We start from the raw sequence: 18,171 nt of genomic DNA, 5'->3' as shown, positions 1-18,171 counted from the left end.
AAAGAAAAAAGGTTTTCACCGGAGTACCCCTTTAACATAAACTTTTTATCTCTCTTTTAATGTTTCTATAACGTTTACATTTACGAAATTAGTAAAAATGTCGTCAACCTCGCTATTGTGTGCACCAAAAAAAAAAAAGCGGAATGCCTTTTTAGCATAGTTTCCCCCCCCCCCCTTGTTGTTAAAGGGGTACTCCGGTGGAAAACAATTTATTTTAAATCAACTGGTGCCAGAAAGTTAAACAGATTTGTAAATTACTTCTTTTAAAAAAATATTAATCCTTCCAGTACTTATTAGCTGCTGAATACTACAGAGGAAATTCTATTCTTTTTTGGAACACAGTGCTCTCTGCTGACATCATAAACAGAGTGCTCTCTGCTGACATCTCTGTCCATTTTAAGAACTGTCCAGAGCAGCATATGTTTGCTATGGGGATTTTCTCCTGCTCTGGACAGTTCTTAAAATAGACAGAGATGTCAGCAGAGAGCACTGTGGTCATGATGTCAGCAGAGAGCTCTGTGCTCGTGACAGAAGAGAAATCTAAAAAATAAAGCATTTCCTCTCTAGCCCCTAAAAAGTACTGGAAGGACTAAGATTTTTTAATAGAAGTAATTTACAAATCTGTTTAACTTTCTGGAACCAGATGATTTAAATAAATAAATAAAAAATTTCCATGGGAGTACCCCTTTAACTCTGGGGTGGGTTTTTTTTTGTTTAGTTTTTTGGCTGTTTTTGTTTCCCCATTTCTTTAGTAGACATCCTTGAGTCCCCTGATGAATACATTACATGACTTGTAATGAGAAACACGCAGGGGGGACAAAAACTGAAAAACTTGAACCCACTATTTAAAAAAAAATAATAATAAGAAGAAACAAAAAGTGTATTTTGGGATTGTAAGATGAGGGCGCAGTTTTTTTGTGTTTTTTTTTATTGTATTGGGGGAAAAAAACATCAAAAATAAGTTGCGTGAAAACTTAGCCTAATACTGTAGAACAGTCTGTCCACAACCTGCGGCTCTTCAGCTGTTGCAAAACAACAACTCCCAGCATGCCCTGACAGCCGAAGGCTGTCAGGGCATGCTGGGAGTTGTAGTTTTGCAATGCTGTACACAAGTAGAACAACTAGAAGATGTAGGGGGAGTTCCCCTTTATACATTAAAATTAATAAAAACAAATATTTCCCGACCATTATTGTGATGGCGAGATCTGCAGACGCGGTGTCCACTGCTTGCTGCGCACTTATAGGGTTATTAGTATTTTCTATTACTTTTATTTACTTATTTATATTATTATTTTTTTCTATTATTATTATTACTTTTTATTTATTTTTTTTATTATTTTTTTTCTATTATCATTATTATTAATAATTATATTTTTTATTAATAATAATAATCTAATACTACTACTAATAATAAATATAATAATAATAATAATAATAATAATTATTATTATTATTATTATTACTATGTTATTGTTAAGGTCTCTGCTGCCCTCTGGTGGTAGAGGAGGGGATACTGTAATTACAACTTTCAAGAGAGTTCAACATCCAGCAAATTATTTATTATTAATTATTATTGTTATTATTATGTTATTTTTAAGATCTCGCTTATTAATTATTATTATTATTATTATTATTACTATGTTATTGTTAAGGTCTCTGCTGCCCTCTGGTGGTAGAGGAGGGGATACTGTAATTACAAGTTTTAAGAGAGTTCAACATCCAGCAAATTATTTATTATTATTATTGTTATTATTATTATTACTATGTTATTGTTAAGATCTCTCTTATTAATTATTATTATTCATTACATAAATATTTTATATTTCTCTCAAAATTAACTGTTTATTAACTTTTTATTTCAGCGACATTTTTAGATCCAAGAAGATCCTCCCGGATTTTGGCAAAATGTTAGAAAATATTTTCTTGCCGCTGTTTGAGGCCACGATTAACCCTTCGGATCACAAGGAGCTCTACCTCTTCCTTAACTATGTAAGTGAGAGGGGGAGAGGAACCCCCCCATTGTGTACCCATGGATATCGCCCCCATAGGCCGGGGCCCTGTGTGATCAGAACATTTCTCCTTCCAGGTCACCGGCTTCGACAGCGTTGACGATGAGTCCAAACACAACGATCACATGTTCTCCAACAAGAGCCCCACCCCCGACCAGTGGACGCACGAGATGAACCCCCCGTATAGTTATTACCTGTATTATATGTACGCCAACATCATGCTGCTCAACAACCTGCGCAAGTAAGTGACCCCCCCCCAGGGGAGCGTACAATGATGGAGGAGAACACCTGCATACATGGTGCCGGATACATTGCTTTATCTCTGTATACCTTACACTGTTTCTGACTTTAAAGCTTGTTAATGTCCCCTGATGAAGCCATGTGTGAAAAACACGTCGGGATAGGCTGCATAAGGATTACCGGGATTTGGAGGCACAATTGCTCACTTTAGGGTGTATATTTCAATTATCTGGCCTATGTGACCCCCTAAGTACTATAAGCAGAGGACTCCAATGTTAGAAGTATGTGACCCCCTAAGTACCGTAAGCAGAGGACTCCAATGTTAGAAGTATGTGACCCCCCCTCCCCCCTATATACTATGATCCGGGGTCTCCAGTGTTAGAAGTATGTGGCCCCTCCCCCTATATACTATGATCCGGGGTCTCCAGTGTTAGAAGCATGTGACCCCCCCCCCCCCCCCTATATACTATGATCCGGGGTCTCCAGTGTTAGAAGTATGTGACCCCCCCCCCCCCTATATACTATGATCCGGGGTCTCCAGTGTTAGAAGTATGTGACCCCCCCCCCCTATATACTATGATCCGGGGTCTCCAGTGTTAGAAGTATGTGGCCCCTCCCCCTATATACTATGATCCGGGGTCTCCAGTGTTAGAAGCATGTGACCCCCCCCCCCCCTATATACTATGATCCGGGGTCTCCAGTGTTAGAAGTATGTGACCCCCCCCCCCCCCTATATACTATGATCCGGGGTCTCCAGTGTTAGAAGTATGTGACCCCCCCCCCCCCCTATATACTATGATCCGGGGTCTCCAGTGTTAGAAGTATGTGACCCCTCCCCCTATATACTATGATCCGGGGTCTCCAGTGTTAGAAGTATGTGACCCCCCCCCCCCCCCTATATACTATGATCCGGGGTCTCCAGTGTTAGAAGTATGTGACCCCCCCCCCCCCCTATATACTATGATCCGGGGTCTCCAGTGTTAGAAGTATGTGGCCCCTCCCCCTATATACTATGATCCGGGGTCTCCAGTGTTAGAAGCATGTGACCCCCCCCCCCCCTATATACTATGATCCGGGGTCTCCAGTGTTAGAAGTATGTGACCCCCCCTATATACTATGATCCGGGGTCTCCAGTGTTAGAAGTATGTGACCCCTCCCCCTATATACTATGATCCGGGGTCTCCAGTGTTAGAAGTATGTGACCCCTCCCCCTATATACTATGATCCGGGGTCTCCAGTGTTAGAAGTATGTGACCCCCCCCCCCCCCCTATATACTATGATCCGGGGTCTCCAGTGTTAGAAGTATGTGACCCCCCCCTATATACTATGATCCGGGGTCTCCAGTGTTAGAAGTATGTGACCCCCCCCCTATATACTATGATCCGGGGTCTCCAGTGTTAGAAGTATGTGACCCCCCCCCCTATATACTATGATCCGGGGTCTCCAGTGTTAGAAGTATGTGACCCCCCCCCCCCCCCTATATACTATGATCCGGGGTCTCCAGTGTTAGAAGTATGTGACCCCCCCCCCCTATATACTATGTACCGGGGTCTCCAGTGTTAGAAGTATGTGACCCCCCCTATATACTATGATCCGGGGTCTCCAGTGTTAGAAGTATGTGACCCCCCCCCCTATATACTATGTACCGGGGTCTCCAGTGTTAGAAGTATGTGACCCCCCTATGTACCATGACCCTGGGAGACTTCTATGTTAGAAGTATAGGCTCTATCTCTAGAACACGGGCCCCTGCAGGTTTCTATAGCAATGTGTCATACAGTCTCTTCATTGGCTTCATTTCTGGGGCCCCTTAGATTACTGGGGGCCCAGGATCTCAATGACTGTTTTGTGTTTCTCTATTTTGCAGGGAGAGGGGGATGAGCACCTTCCTGTTCCGGCCGCACTGCGGAGAGGCCGGATCCATCACTCACCTGGTGTCGGCCTTTATAACCGCGGATAACATCTCTCATGGATTAAATCTCAAAAAGGTGAAACCCACGAATAAGGAATCTCATCACATGTTATAAAATGCTGGGACTTGTAGTGCAGATGGGGCTCTTATCTAGGAAATCTCTACATGACCCATAGACCCCGACCGCAACATGGAAGGGTCACGTCTGCCTCCATACGGTTACAATTATATCCAGTCTAGACAATGCTCTGTGAGCTAAACATCCTGAACTCCAGACTGATACATTGTACATAGCTCGTCCTGCTCTCAGCTGAGAAGTGATATAATTGTATCCAGTCTAGACAATGCTCTGTGAGCTAAACATCCTGGACTCCAGACTGATACATTGTACATATCTAGTCCTGCTCTCAGCTGAGAAGTGATACAATTGTATCCAGTCTAGACAATGCTCTGTGAGCTAAACATCCTGGACTCCAGACTGATACATTGTACATAGCTAGTCCTGCTCTCAGCTGAGAAGTGATACAATTGTATCCAGTCTAGACAATGCTCTGTGAGCTAAACATCCTGGACCCCAGACTGATACATTGTACATAGCTAGTCCTGCTCTCAGCTGAGAAGTGATACAATTGTATCCAGTCTAGATAATGCTCTGTGAGCTAAACATCCTGGACTCCAGACTGATACATTGTACATAGCTAGTCCTGCTCTCAGCTGAGAAGTGATACAATTGTATGCAGTCTAGACAATGCTCTGTGAGCTCAACAGTCAGTGTAACTGTCCTGGTGATGTCTGTTCTTCCGTGAGTATATACCAGGGATTCAACAATTGTGCTTCCAGCTGATGCCAAACTGCAACTCAGCCAACGGCTGTCCAGGCATGCTGGGAGTTGTAGTTTTGCAACAGCTGGAGACACCCTGGTTGGAAAACACTGGTATATACCCATTATATATGGTGCAGTGGTGAGTAAGTCGGTGATGTCCTCCCTTCTCCGCAGACCCCCGTCCTGCAGTACCTCTACTATCTGGCGCAGATCCCCATCGCAATGTCCCCGCTCAGTAATAACAGTCTGTTCCTGGAATACTCCAAGAATCCGCTGCGGGAATTCCTGCACAAAGGACTAGTGGTCTCCCTGTCCACCGACGACCCCATGCAATTCCACTACACCAAGGTATAGTCCGCATATATCACTCCTCTCCTGTATACTCTGCTCTGCTGTGGTCTCTGCTCCTCACTATATATATATAATCATATAACACTCCTCTCCTGTATACTCTGCTCTGCTGTGGTCTCTGCTCCTCACTATATATATATATCATATAACACTCCTCTCCTGTAATACTCTGCTCTGCTGTGGTCTCTGCTCCTCACTATATATATATATATAATCATATAACACTCCTCTCCTGTAATACTCTGCACTGCTGTGGTCTCTGCTCCTCACTATATATATATATATATATATATATATATATAATCATATAACACTCCTCTCCTGTAATACTCTGCACTGCTGTGGTCTCTGCTCCTCACTATATATATATATATAATCATATAACACTCCTCTCCTGTAATACTCTGCACTGCTGTGGTCTCTGCTCCTCACTATATATATATATATAATCATATAACACTCCTCTCCTGTAATACTCTGCACTGCTGTGGTCTCTGCTCCTCACTATATATATAATCATATAACACTCCTCTCCTGTAACACTCTGCACTGCTGTGGCCTCTGCTCCTCACTATATATATATATATATATATAATCATATAACACTCCTCTCCTGTAATACTCTGCACTGCTGTGGTCTCTGCTCCTATATATATATATAATCATATAACACTCCTCTCCTGTAATACTCTGCACTGCTGTGATCTCTGCTCCTCACTATATATATATAATCATATAACACTCCTCTCCTGTAATACTCTGCACTGCTGTGGTCTCTGCTCCTCACTATATATATATATATCATATAACACTCCTCTCCTGTAATACTCTGCACTGCTGTGGTCTCTGCTCCTCACTATATATATATATATCATATAACACTCCTCTCCTGTAATACTCTGCACTGCTGTGGTCTCTGCTCCTCACTATATATATATATATATATATATATATATATATATAATCATATAACACTCCTCTCCTGTAATACTCTGCACTGCTGTGGTCTCTGCTCCTCACTATATATATATATATCATATAACACTCCTCTCCTGTAATACTCTGCACTGCTGTGGTCTCTGCTCCTCACTATATATATATATATATATATATATATAATCATATAACACTCCTCTCCTGTAATACTCTGCACTGCTGTGGTCTCTGCTCCTCACTATATATATATAATCATATAACCCTCCTCTCCTGTAATACTCTGCACTGCTGTGATCTCTGCTCCTCACTATATATATATCATATAACACTCCTCTCCTGTAATACTCTGCTCTGCTGTGGTCTCTGCTCCTCACTATATATATATATCATATAACACTCCTCTCCTGTAATACTCTGCACTGCTGTGGTCTCTGCTCCTCACTATATATATATATAATCATATAACACTCCTCTCCTGTAATACTCTGCACTGCTGTGATCTCTGCTCCTCACTATATATATATATATATATATATATATATATATATATATATATCATATAACACTCCTCTCCTGTAATACTCTGCTCTGCTGTGGTCTCTGCTCCTCACTATATATATATAATCATATAACACTCATCTCCTGTAATACTCTGCACTGCTGTGATCTCTGCTCCTCACTATATATATATATATATATCATATAACACTCCTCTCCTGTAATACTCTGCACTGCTGTGGTCTCTGCTCCTCACTATATATATATATATATATATATAATCATATAACACTCCTCTCCTGTAATACTCTGCACTGCTGTGGTCTCTGCTCCTCACTATATATATATAATCATATAACACTCCTCTCCTGTAATACTCTGCACTGCTGTGGTCTCTGCTCCTCACTATATATATAATCATATAACACTCCTCTCCTGTAATACTCTGCACTGCTGTGGTCTCTGCTCCTCACTATATATATATATATATATATATAATCATATAACACTCCTCTCCTGTAATACTCTGCACTGCTGTGGTCTCTGCTCCTCACTATATATATATATATATATATATAATCATATAACACTCCTCTCCTGTAATACTCTGCACTGCTGTGGTCTCTGCTCCTCACTATATATATATAATCATATAACACTCCTCTCCTGTAATACTCTGCACTGCTGTGGTCTCTGCTCCTCACTATATATATAATCATATAACACTCCTCTCCTGTAATACTCTGCACTGCTGTGGTCTCTGCTCCTCACTATATATATATATAATCATATAACACTCCTCTCCTGTAATACTCTGCACTGCTGTGGCCTCTGCTCCTCACTATATATATATAAAATCATATAACACTCCTCTCCTGTAATACTCTGCTCTGCTGTGGCCTCTGCTCCTCACTATATATATATATATATATATATATATATAATCATATATCACTCCTCTCCTGTAATACTCTGCACTGCTGTGGTCTCTGCTCCTCACTATATATATATATATATATATATATATATAATCATATAACACTCCTCTCCTGTAATACTCTGCACTGCTGTGGTCTCTGCTCCTCACTATATATATATATAATCATATAACACTCCTCTCCTGTAATACTCTGCACTGCTGTGGTCTCTGCTCCTCACTATATATATATCATATAACACTCCTCTCCTGTAATACTCTGCACTGCTGTGGTCTCTGCTCCTCACTATATATATATATATATATATATCATATAACACTCCTCTCCTGTAATACTCTGCACTGCTGTGGTCTCTGCTCCTCACTATATATATATATAATCATATAACACTCCTCTCCTGTAATACTCTGCATTGCTGTGGTCTCTGCTCCTCACTATATATATATATATATATATATATATATATATATAATCATATAACACTCCTCTCCTGTAATACTCTGCACTGCTGTGGTCTCTGCTCCTCACTATATATATATATAATCATATAACACTCCTCTCCTGTAATACTTTGCACTGCTGTGGTCTCTGCTCCTCACTATATATATATATATATAACACTCCTCTCCTGTAATACTCTGCACTGCTGTGGTCTCTGCTCCTCACTATATATATATATATATATCATATAACACTCCTCTCCTGTAATACTCTGCTCTGCTGTGGTCTCTGCTCCTCACTATATATATATATCATATAACACTCCTCTCCTGTAATACTCTGCACTGCTGTGGTCTCTGCTCCTCACTATATATATATATAATCATATAACACTCCTCTCCTGTAATACTCTGCACTGCTGTGGTCTCTGCTCCTCACTATATATATATATAATCATATAACACTCCTCTCCTGTAATACTCTGCACTGCTGTGATCTCTGCTCCTCACTATATATATATAATCATATAACACTCCTCTCCTGTAATACTCTGCACTGCTGTGGTCTCTGCTCCTCACTATATATATATAATCATATAACACTCCTCTCCTGTAATACTCTGCACTGCTGTGGTCTCTGCTCCTCACTATATATATATATATATATATATCATATAACACTCCTCTCCTGTAATACTCTGCACTGCTGTGATCTCTGCTCCTCACTATATATATATATATCATATAACACTCCTCTCCTGTAATACTCTGCTCTGCTGTGGTCTCTGCTCCTCACTATATATATATAATCATATAACACTCATCTCCTGTAATACTCTGCACTGCTGTGGTCTCTGCTCCTCACTATATATATATATATATATATATATATATATATATATATATCATATAACACTCCTCTCCTGTAATACTCTGCACTGCTGTGGTCTCTGCTCCTCACTATATATATATATATCATATAACACTCCTCTCCTGTAATACTCTGCACTGCTGTGGTCTCTGCTCCTCACTATATATATATCATATAACACTCCTCTCCTGTAATACTCTGCACTGCTGTGGTCTCTGCTCCTCACTATATATATATATATATATATATATAATCATATAACACTCCTCTCCTGTAATACTCTGCTCTGCTGTGGCCTCTGCTCCTCACTATATATATATAATCATATAACACTCCTCTCCTGTAATACTCTGCACTGCTGTGGTCTCTGCTCCTCACTATATATATATATCATATAACACTCCTCTCCTGTAATACTCTGCTCTGCTGTGGCCTCTGCTCCTCACTATATATATATAATCATATAACACTCCTCTCCTGTAATACTCTGCACTGCTGTGGTCTCTGCTCCTCACTATATATATATATAATCATATAACACTCCTCTCCTGTAATACTCTGCTCTGCTGTGATCTCTGCTCCTCACTATATATATATAATCATATAACACTCCTCTCCTGTAATACTCTGCACTGCTGTGGTCTCTGCTCCTCACTATATATATATATAATCATATAACACTCCTCTCCTGTAATACTCTGCACTGCTGTGGTCTCTGCTCCTCACTATATATATATATAATCATATAACACTCCTCTCCTGTAATACTCTGCTCTGCTGTGGTCTCTGCTCCTCACTATATATATATATATATATATATATATATATATATATATATATATATAATCATATATCACTCCTCTCCTGTAATACTCTGCTCTGCTGTGGTCTCTGCTCCTCACTATATAACTCTCAGCCTGTGACCCCAGTAACATTTCTCTTCTCTAGGAAGCCCTGATGGAGGAATACGCCATCGCCGCGCAGGTCTGGAAGTTGAGCACATGTGACCTGTGTGAGTTAGCCAGGAACAGCGTTCTGCAGAGCGGCCTCTCCGACAAGGTAAGAGCGTCCGGAAATCATCATCTGCTCCAATTCACACACAGCTGGTCCACTGCGCATTTTCGTCCCGGCGTTTGCATTGTGAAAATTGTCAGGACTTACAGCAGCGACAAAGATTGAGAATGATACAAATAAAAGAGGAGGAAAAGAATTACAAAAATAATTATTTGTTAATTAAGTGGAAGAAAAAAAAAGAATAGTTAAAAAAATTTCAAAGAGAATAAAATAATTATTATTTAATTATTTGTTTAAGAGGAAGAACAAAATAAAAAATTTATACATTTAATTATTTATTTGTTCCCTTCAAATTCTGATAAATTTATAAAATAAGATTTTTGTAATTTGCACGATTATTTGTAGAAAATTAAAAAAGACAATTTAAAAAATATATATCTGGGCAGATTCAGTTGCCAAATTTGTGTGTCCAAATGTAGAAATTTGCGATCTGGCAACAATTCACATCTCAAGCGTGCAAATTGGGATTTCTGCAGCCCAGTTCGCATGTAGCAGAAAAAAATTTGCATTTTTTGATGCTTGTGGGGAAAAAAAAAATATATAAATCAGCGTAAAATATAAGTAGCGAATTGCCTAAACGTGATGGCGAATCCTTGTGCAAAGCCACCACTGGTGTTTAGAAATTTGAAATCAGCTCCAATTTTATTTTTTATTTTTTAACATTTTAATGTTCGTTTTTTTTTATTTAATGTTAATGTTTTTCAAAACTAAATTTTATTGTTCATTTTTTAATTAAAATTAAATTTAAAAAAATTTACATTAAAATGTAATGTAAATATTTTTAAATGACATTTTAAAGTATTTTTATTTTATTTTATTGTAATGTTAGTTTTTTAAATTACATTTGAATGTAAATTATTTTAATGTTCATTTTTTTCTTTAATTATAATGTACATTATTTAAAATGTTAAAAAAAAATTATTTAATAAAATTTTAAATAATTTACATTAAAATGAAAAAAAAATGAACATTAAATTAAACTTATTTTTTTTAAATTTAATTATTGTTCATTTTTTAAATTTAATTTTGATTTAATGTTCATTTTTTAAATGTAATTAATGTAAATTATTTAAAATTAAATTTTAAAATAATTTATTTTATTTTAAAATTAAATTTTAAATAATTTACATAAAAATTTAATAAAAAAAATGAACATTAAACTAAACTTTAAAAAATGAAGTTTAATTTAATGTTCATTTTTTTACATTTAATTTTAAATGCAAATTATTTTAAATTACATTTTTAAATAATTTTTTTATTTTAAAATTAAATTTAAAATAATTTACATTAAAATTTAATTTAAAAAATGAATATTAAATTAAACTTTAAAAAAATTTAAGTTTAATTTAATGTTCATTTTTTTAAATGTTCATTTTTTCTAAATTAAAAGTGACTGCACATGTGCCGGTTTGGACTCAGTGGGCGGAGCTTAGTCCGTATTCTAATTATATTCCTCCATTTATTTATTTTTTATCCCCCAGGAAAAGAAGCATTTTCTAGGCGTCAATTACATGAAGGACGGTCCGGAAGGAACGACATCACCAGGACCAATGTTGCGCAAATTCGCATGGCGTACCGATACGAGACGTTGTGCAACGAGTTGAGCTTCCTGGCGGACGCTATGAGTTCTGCCTCCGGGTCCTTGGCGGAGGAATATTAAGGGGACCCCCGAGGTGAAATGGGGGGGGATGGGTGCGGGGGATCTGTACGAACAATGACGAGGTTCTCCTCCAGCTTCGCTTTTACGTAACCGCTCAAATCCGACGAGAAAGTCAGAAAGGTATTCGTTTCCACGCCGCCGGGAGGTTTGGTCATGTGACCTTCTTGTATAGAGATGGACGCGGACATGTGATGTTTCTCCGTGTAACCGGTCACATCCAGCGAGGCCGCGGAAACATATTCGCTTTCTTATCGCTGGTCACGTGACCTCCTCGAACGGACGCAACCGCAGGACCCCTCCGTCCGTTATCTGCCACTCAGGACCATTTGTTCTGCCAACGCTTGCTGATACATAATGCTTTGTCGGTGCTCTCCAGCTGTTGGGAAACTACAACTCCCAGCATGCCCGGACAGCCAATGGCTGTCCGGGCATGCTGGGAGTTGTAGTTTCCCAACAGCTGGAGAGCCGTGGGTTCAAACACCACCTCGTTTAGTAATATTGCGGTGAAATTTAGAAATGTGAATAAGGGATATTCTCTGTTGTCAGTCGTTTCAGGCTGTTTAGGGTTAACAGTCCTTTAAATATTATTATTATTTTTTTAAATGTATCATTTTTATTGCTGATACAGTTTGGGATTGTTACAATGTATCAGTGTAGGGGGAAGGGTGATCAGAACTGTAAAGAGGATTGAGATGCGGGGTTGTCTGCACTGATGCACTGTAACGAAACCTCAGCTGTGTGAAAGGATTTAAAGGGGTACTGCGGTGAAAAATTTTTTTTTTTTTTTTTTTAATCAACTGGTGCCAGAAAGTTAAACAGATTTGTAAATTCCTTCTATTAAAAAATCTTAATCCTTCCTGTACTTATTAGCTGCTGAATACTACAGCAGAAATGCTTTTCTTTTTGAAACACAGAGCTCTCTGCTGACATCTCTGTCCATTTTAGGAATTGTCCAGAGTAAAAGGAAATCCCCATAGCAAACATATCTTGTTCTGGACAGTTCCTAAAATGGACAGAGATGTCAGCAGAGAGCACTGTGGTCGTGATGGTAGCAGAGAGCTCTGTGTTTCAAAAAGAAAGAATTTCCGCTGTAGTATTCAGCAGCTAATAAGTACTGGAAGGATTAAGATTTTTTAATAGAAGTAATTGACAAATCTGTTTAACTTTCTGGCACCAGTTGATTTAAAAAGAAAATGTTTTTCACCGGAGTACCCCTTTAAGGCTGCGTTCACATCTCGTTTTGCAATACGGTTCCCGTATCTGGTTTCAGTGTAAAAACCGTATTGAACCGTATTGCAAACCGTATGTATAGACAAGTCATTGAAAACCGTATGTCAAACGTAGCATCCGGATGTGTACGTTTTGCACCATTTACGGTTTTATCTGTTTTTTTTTTTTCCCGTACACAAAACCGTAGTCTACTACGGTTTTATGTCCGGGTGAAAAACCGGATACAACCCGTTTTTTTTTTTTTAAATGGTGGTCTATGGGAACCGTACTGAACCGTTATGTGCATACGGTTCCATCCGGTTTTGCACAATACGGTTTTGCAGTTTGCGCATGCGCAGTGTACGCCGAAAGTTCTTCCCACAAATAGAACAAGAAGAACTTTATTTAATTAAGGACAAACATAAACCTGTATCCGTTTTTTTTTCTTTAAAAAAATGCATTAAACTGTATGCGACCGGACATCCGTTTTCAAACTATACAGAGGTATATACGGTTGTAAACGGTTGTATACGGTTCGCTCCGGTTTTAAGACACTTTTTTGTTACAAAAAATCTGATACGGGAACCATATTGCACAAACGAGACGTGAATGCAGCCTGAGGGTGCGTTCACACGCATTTTGTTTTTGTGGATTTTCCGCTGCATATTTGAAAGTGGGCGGGCTCTTCTCGACTGACCGAAGCAGATTTTCCACGGTGGAATTTAAGCTGCGGAAAATGCGCCGCAGTCCTTACTGACTTCAATGGGGCTTGCGTCGGATTTTACGCAGCGCAAATTCCTCCGTGGAAAATCTGCTGCGGACAGCCGAGAAGAGCCCGCCCACTTTCAAATACGCAGCGGCAAACCCGCAAAAACAAAAAGCGTGTGAACGCACCCTAAGTCAGGATAGTTTTGTTGTTGTTTTTTAGCCTAGATGTTCTCATTCACTGACAGCAAGCTGGGATCTCGACCGCCTGTTGGTCCAGTGACCTTGGATGTCTGCCAGTGAGGCTCCAGCTGCTGCAGAACCTCTTTGATCTTCACCCACATCTTGCTCTCCAGTTAACAAAACAAAACAGACACCTCTTACTGTAGAGTCATAGTCAACTTTCAGCTGCTCCCACAGGGGGTCATCACCCAACTTTCCCCGTCTCCTGAATGGCACATCTGTCAGGGTATGCTGCATGAAGGGATCCAGGTCTAGGAAAGTTGGGTGGGAAAGCATTATGGCTGCTCTCACAGCGATAACCACTCAACTTTCCTAGGGTCCTGAATGGCGTATCTGTCTAGTTATACAGAAGGTAGATGGGGATCTAGAACTATATACTGCTGCTGCTACTGAAGTCTGGGAAAGTAGAGTGAAGAACAACATAGCTGCTTCAAAGAGATTATAACACAACTTTCCTTGACTCCTGAACAGTTTATCTGCCTAATAATGCAACAGAGTGTGGACATAGCACTATATAGGGAGGATATTTTTCTCTTTAGGAGTCTGGGAAAGTTGGGTGAAAACCAATACAGCTATTCTGAATAGGGTTATGATCCAACTTTCCTAAGCCCTTGAATTGTTTATCTGTTTAGCATATTCAGAGTTACTTGCTGTTCTGGGATCTAGGAAAGCTGGATTAGCCTCTAGTAACAGTCACTGCCCCAATGTACGTGTATAACCTGCTTGCACAGTCTATCACCACGGCAGCATCCGGTTGTCTCCGTCGTTCTCCCGCCATCTTTGCACTTGTTTACAGTTTACACATCTTGTATTTTATCATTTTGTTACTTTGTCAAATAAAGGTTTATTTTTTTTTTAAGGTTTAAAATGGAATAAAATAAAATCTGGAGCCAATGATGTTGTGCAGAGTCTTTTGTCACCTGTGATGTCTGTGCATGGCCTGATCCTAAAGGGAAACTGTCCGCAGGTGGAGGAGGAGGACAGAGGAGACGGAGGAGACGGGCCGCAGAGTAAAAGGAACACTGGATGTTGTCCTATAGCAACAGGAGTCTGGAGGGGGAGGATAGGGGAGACTGGAGGCGGAGGAGGACAGAGGAGACTGGAGGCGGAGGAGGACAGAGGAGACTGGAGGCGGAGGAGGACAGAGGAGACGGAGGAGGAGGGCCGCAGAGTAAAAGGAACACTGGATGTTGTCCTATAGCAACAGGAGGCTGGAGGGGGAGGAGGGCGGAGGAGGACAGAGGAGGGCGGAGGAGGACAGAGGAGTCTGGAGGAGGACAGAGGAGTCTGGAGGAGGACAGAGGAGTCTGGAGGAGGACAGAGGAGTCTGGAGGAGGACAGAGGAGTCTGGAGGAGGGGGGACAGAGGAGTCTGGTGGGAGGAGAAGGACAGAGGAGACTGGAGGCAGAGGAGGACAGAGGAGTCTGGAGGAGGACAGAGGAGTCTGGAGGAGAACAGAGGAGTCTGGAGGAGGGGGGACAGAGGAGACTGGAGAAGGGGGGGACAGAGGAGTCTGGAGGAGGGGGGACAGAGGAGACTGGAGAAGGGGGGACAGAGGAGTCTGGAGGAGGGGGGACAGAGGACACTGGAGGAGGGGGGACAGAGGAGTCTGCTGGGAGAAGGACAGAGGAGACTGGAGGCAGAGGGAGGACAGAGGAGTCTGGAGGAGAACAGAGGGGTCTGGAGGTGGAGCAGGACGACAGAGGAGTCTGGAGGGAGGAGGACAGAGGAGTCTGGAGGGAGGAGGACAGAGGAGTCTGGAGGGAGGAGGAGGACAGAGGAGTCTGTAGGAGGAGGATAAGGAAAGAGGAGAGTGGAGGTATGATGGGTGGAGGAGAAGGGGAGTCTAGAGGGAGGCAGAGGAGATGGTGGAGTCTAATAAGAGGGGAGGAGAGTTTGTGTTTGAACAGGAGAATGACCCCAAATCCATCTCCAGGCTATGTAAGGCCCATCTGACCAGATAAATACTTAATTGTTGATTGCCGTCAATTTAAAACCCACAAAAAAAATAATAAAATTAAATATAAACAAAAACCTGGAAAGATGCCTCCAAACTCGTGACTGATACTGTAGGTTTAAATTAATTGATAATTTAGCAATTACATTTTTTTTTTAAATATTTAATTTCTACATTAATTAAAATTCTACAGTTTATTTCCTTATTTTACATAATTCACATAAATACCATAAAATATATAAAATAGGGAAACAGTTGAGATGAAAATAGATTAAAATACATAAATAATTAGTTTTAAGCAAAAATACAAATATGTTTCAAAATAGCTTATTTATTAAATTTTAGTTTTTGAACAGTTAAAAATACACAGAACCTTTATTTTTTTATTATTTTGTAAATCTCCGATTCCCTCCGGATCTCAGACACCACAGACACTAATGTAAATAGATTTGTGTCTGCGTACAAGGTGAAGGTCATCGCGGCGGATGAGAGTCACATGATTATCACTATGAGCAGCGTGAGGCTTATTCCTACCGTCAAAATAGCGAGTAAGTGTAAAATACAGGAGACGGCCATTTTGTGGGCGGAGCCAACATTCAAATCACAAAAGGAAGTCATGTGGAGGAAGCGGTCACGTGCACGTTGGTTTAGCCCTTACAATGGCGCCCTCTTCTGTATGATACTTGTAGTGCTATATATCGGTGCTCATTATACAGTGTAAAGATTTTATCTTTTTAACTAAAAAAATAAAATAAAAAATATTATTAATAAAATTGCAGTTTGCACCATTGTCACCAAAAACCCACATATATGGTCTAAATCCCGGATACAATGATAAACAGAATACGTTGATAGCACTGACTGCCTGCTCAGCACAGTATCCAATCAGAATAAGTACAGCGGCAGTGTAAAGTATGGGGGACAGGGCCTCTGAGGCTCAAAGTGAATTTCAGATTACCCTAAACTCCTACAGACATTGCCGCTAAGATGGAATCACTATTCATTTTATAAAGACCTAAAAAGTGGCAAAAATGGTCAGTGGTTAAAAATGGTTAATAAAAATAAAAAAAAACTCTACTCAATTATCCTGCAAGCCACTAGGTGGCGATAAAGTGGGGAATTATCGCCATCTAGTGGCTGGATTGTAAATTACACGATGCATAAACTTTCTTTTATTGAACACTCAGATCCAATTCCAAGTAAATATGGGTAAAGCGCATCTGGCCAAACAAAAGTGACTAGAGAGGTCATGTGACAGCCCTTTTCTGGCTGAATAGACATTTGTTTGTTAAGGTCTACACCAGTGTTTCCCAACCGGTGTGCCTCCAGCTGTTGCAAAACTTCATCTCCGAGCATACCCGGACAGCCACCAGCTAGGCCAAGTCTTACACATACACTTTAATAGCCTATGACTGAAGGAGGTTAGAAGTGACGTGCAATTAAAAATGCAAATATAGCAGAATTTCTTTTCTTCCTCTTTTAGTAGGTAACAAATGATAAAAACTTCATAGTTACTATTATTAAAACAGTCTGTATTAATAAAACCCATAGGTTATAGCAGTGTTTCCCAACCAGGGCGCCTCCAGCTGCTGGAAAACTACAACTCCCAGCATGCGCTCCCCGTCCCCGCATACACTTGCACATTAATTCTGCAGGGAGGCACTTGTCCAACCTTCTCTTCTCTGACATTTAGAGTCAACAAAGAGTCCAGAGGCCATGGTATACAAAGTTTTTTTCAAACCAGGGTGCTCCCAGGTCTTGCAAAACTACAACTTCCAGCATGCCCGGACAGCTGTCGGCTGTCCGGGCATGCATGGAGTTGTAGTTTTGCAGCAGCTGGAGGCACACCGGTTGGGAAACACTGGGTTAGCAGAAAATGAAGATGATATATATATATACAATATTCACAAAGTGCAAATGGACTTAAAATCTCTTAAGTGCAGGTTAGAAAAATTCTAAATACACAAAATAACTTAAAAAAAGCAAAAAAGTGTAAAGTCCTGGTCACAGTACATCGCACAGGGTCAGTGCTGACGCCCATGGACGCAACATCACAGAATCAGAACGGCTGGTCGCCAGCGTCTCGCTCCGTTAGGGAGGGTTCACACGTAGCAGTAATAACCATGGCCAATATTACATTACAGTAAATTCGTTTTTTTGCAAAAAAACAAAAATACAGCTGCAATATAATAAAAATGTCAAAACCGTTTGTTACACAACTGCCGCCAAGTGTGAACACTGTTTTAAAACTCCTGTCGCCTCTGATCACTATTGTACAGTTTACATATAGAATAAAACATATACATA

The 18,171-nt window shown here is 40.0% G+C and overlaps 1 protein-coding gene across 1 annotated transcript in view; it reads left to right on the top strand.

Annotated features, from left to right (window-relative positions):
* Positions 1-12,535, top strand: part of AMPD3 (adenosine monophosphate deaminase 3) — a 58,572-nt gene extending 46,037 nt beyond the window's left edge. Inside the window, 7 exon segments of the mRNA XM_056523099.1 lie at positions 1,863-1,989; positions 2,087-2,250; positions 4,115-4,235; positions 5,157-5,330; positions 9,965-10,075; positions 11,572-11,617; positions 11,620-12,535. Of these exon segments, the coding sequence (XP_056379074.1) occupies positions 1,863-1,989; positions 2,087-2,250; positions 4,115-4,235; positions 5,157-5,330; positions 9,965-10,075; positions 11,572-11,617; positions 11,620-11,750 (874 nt within the window). The 3' untranslated portion in view covers positions 11,751-12,535.
* Positions 12,536-18,171: the final 5,636 nt, after the last annotated feature.

Source organism: Hyla sarda, chromosome 6 (genome assembly GCF_029499605.1).
Source record: "Hyla sarda isolate aHylSar1 chromosome 6, aHylSar1.hap1, whole genome shotgun sequence".
NCBI lineage: Eukaryota > Metazoa > Chordata > Amphibia > Anura > Hylidae > Hyla > Hyla sarda.
This window is presented reverse-complemented; position numbering and strand designations above follow the sequence as displayed.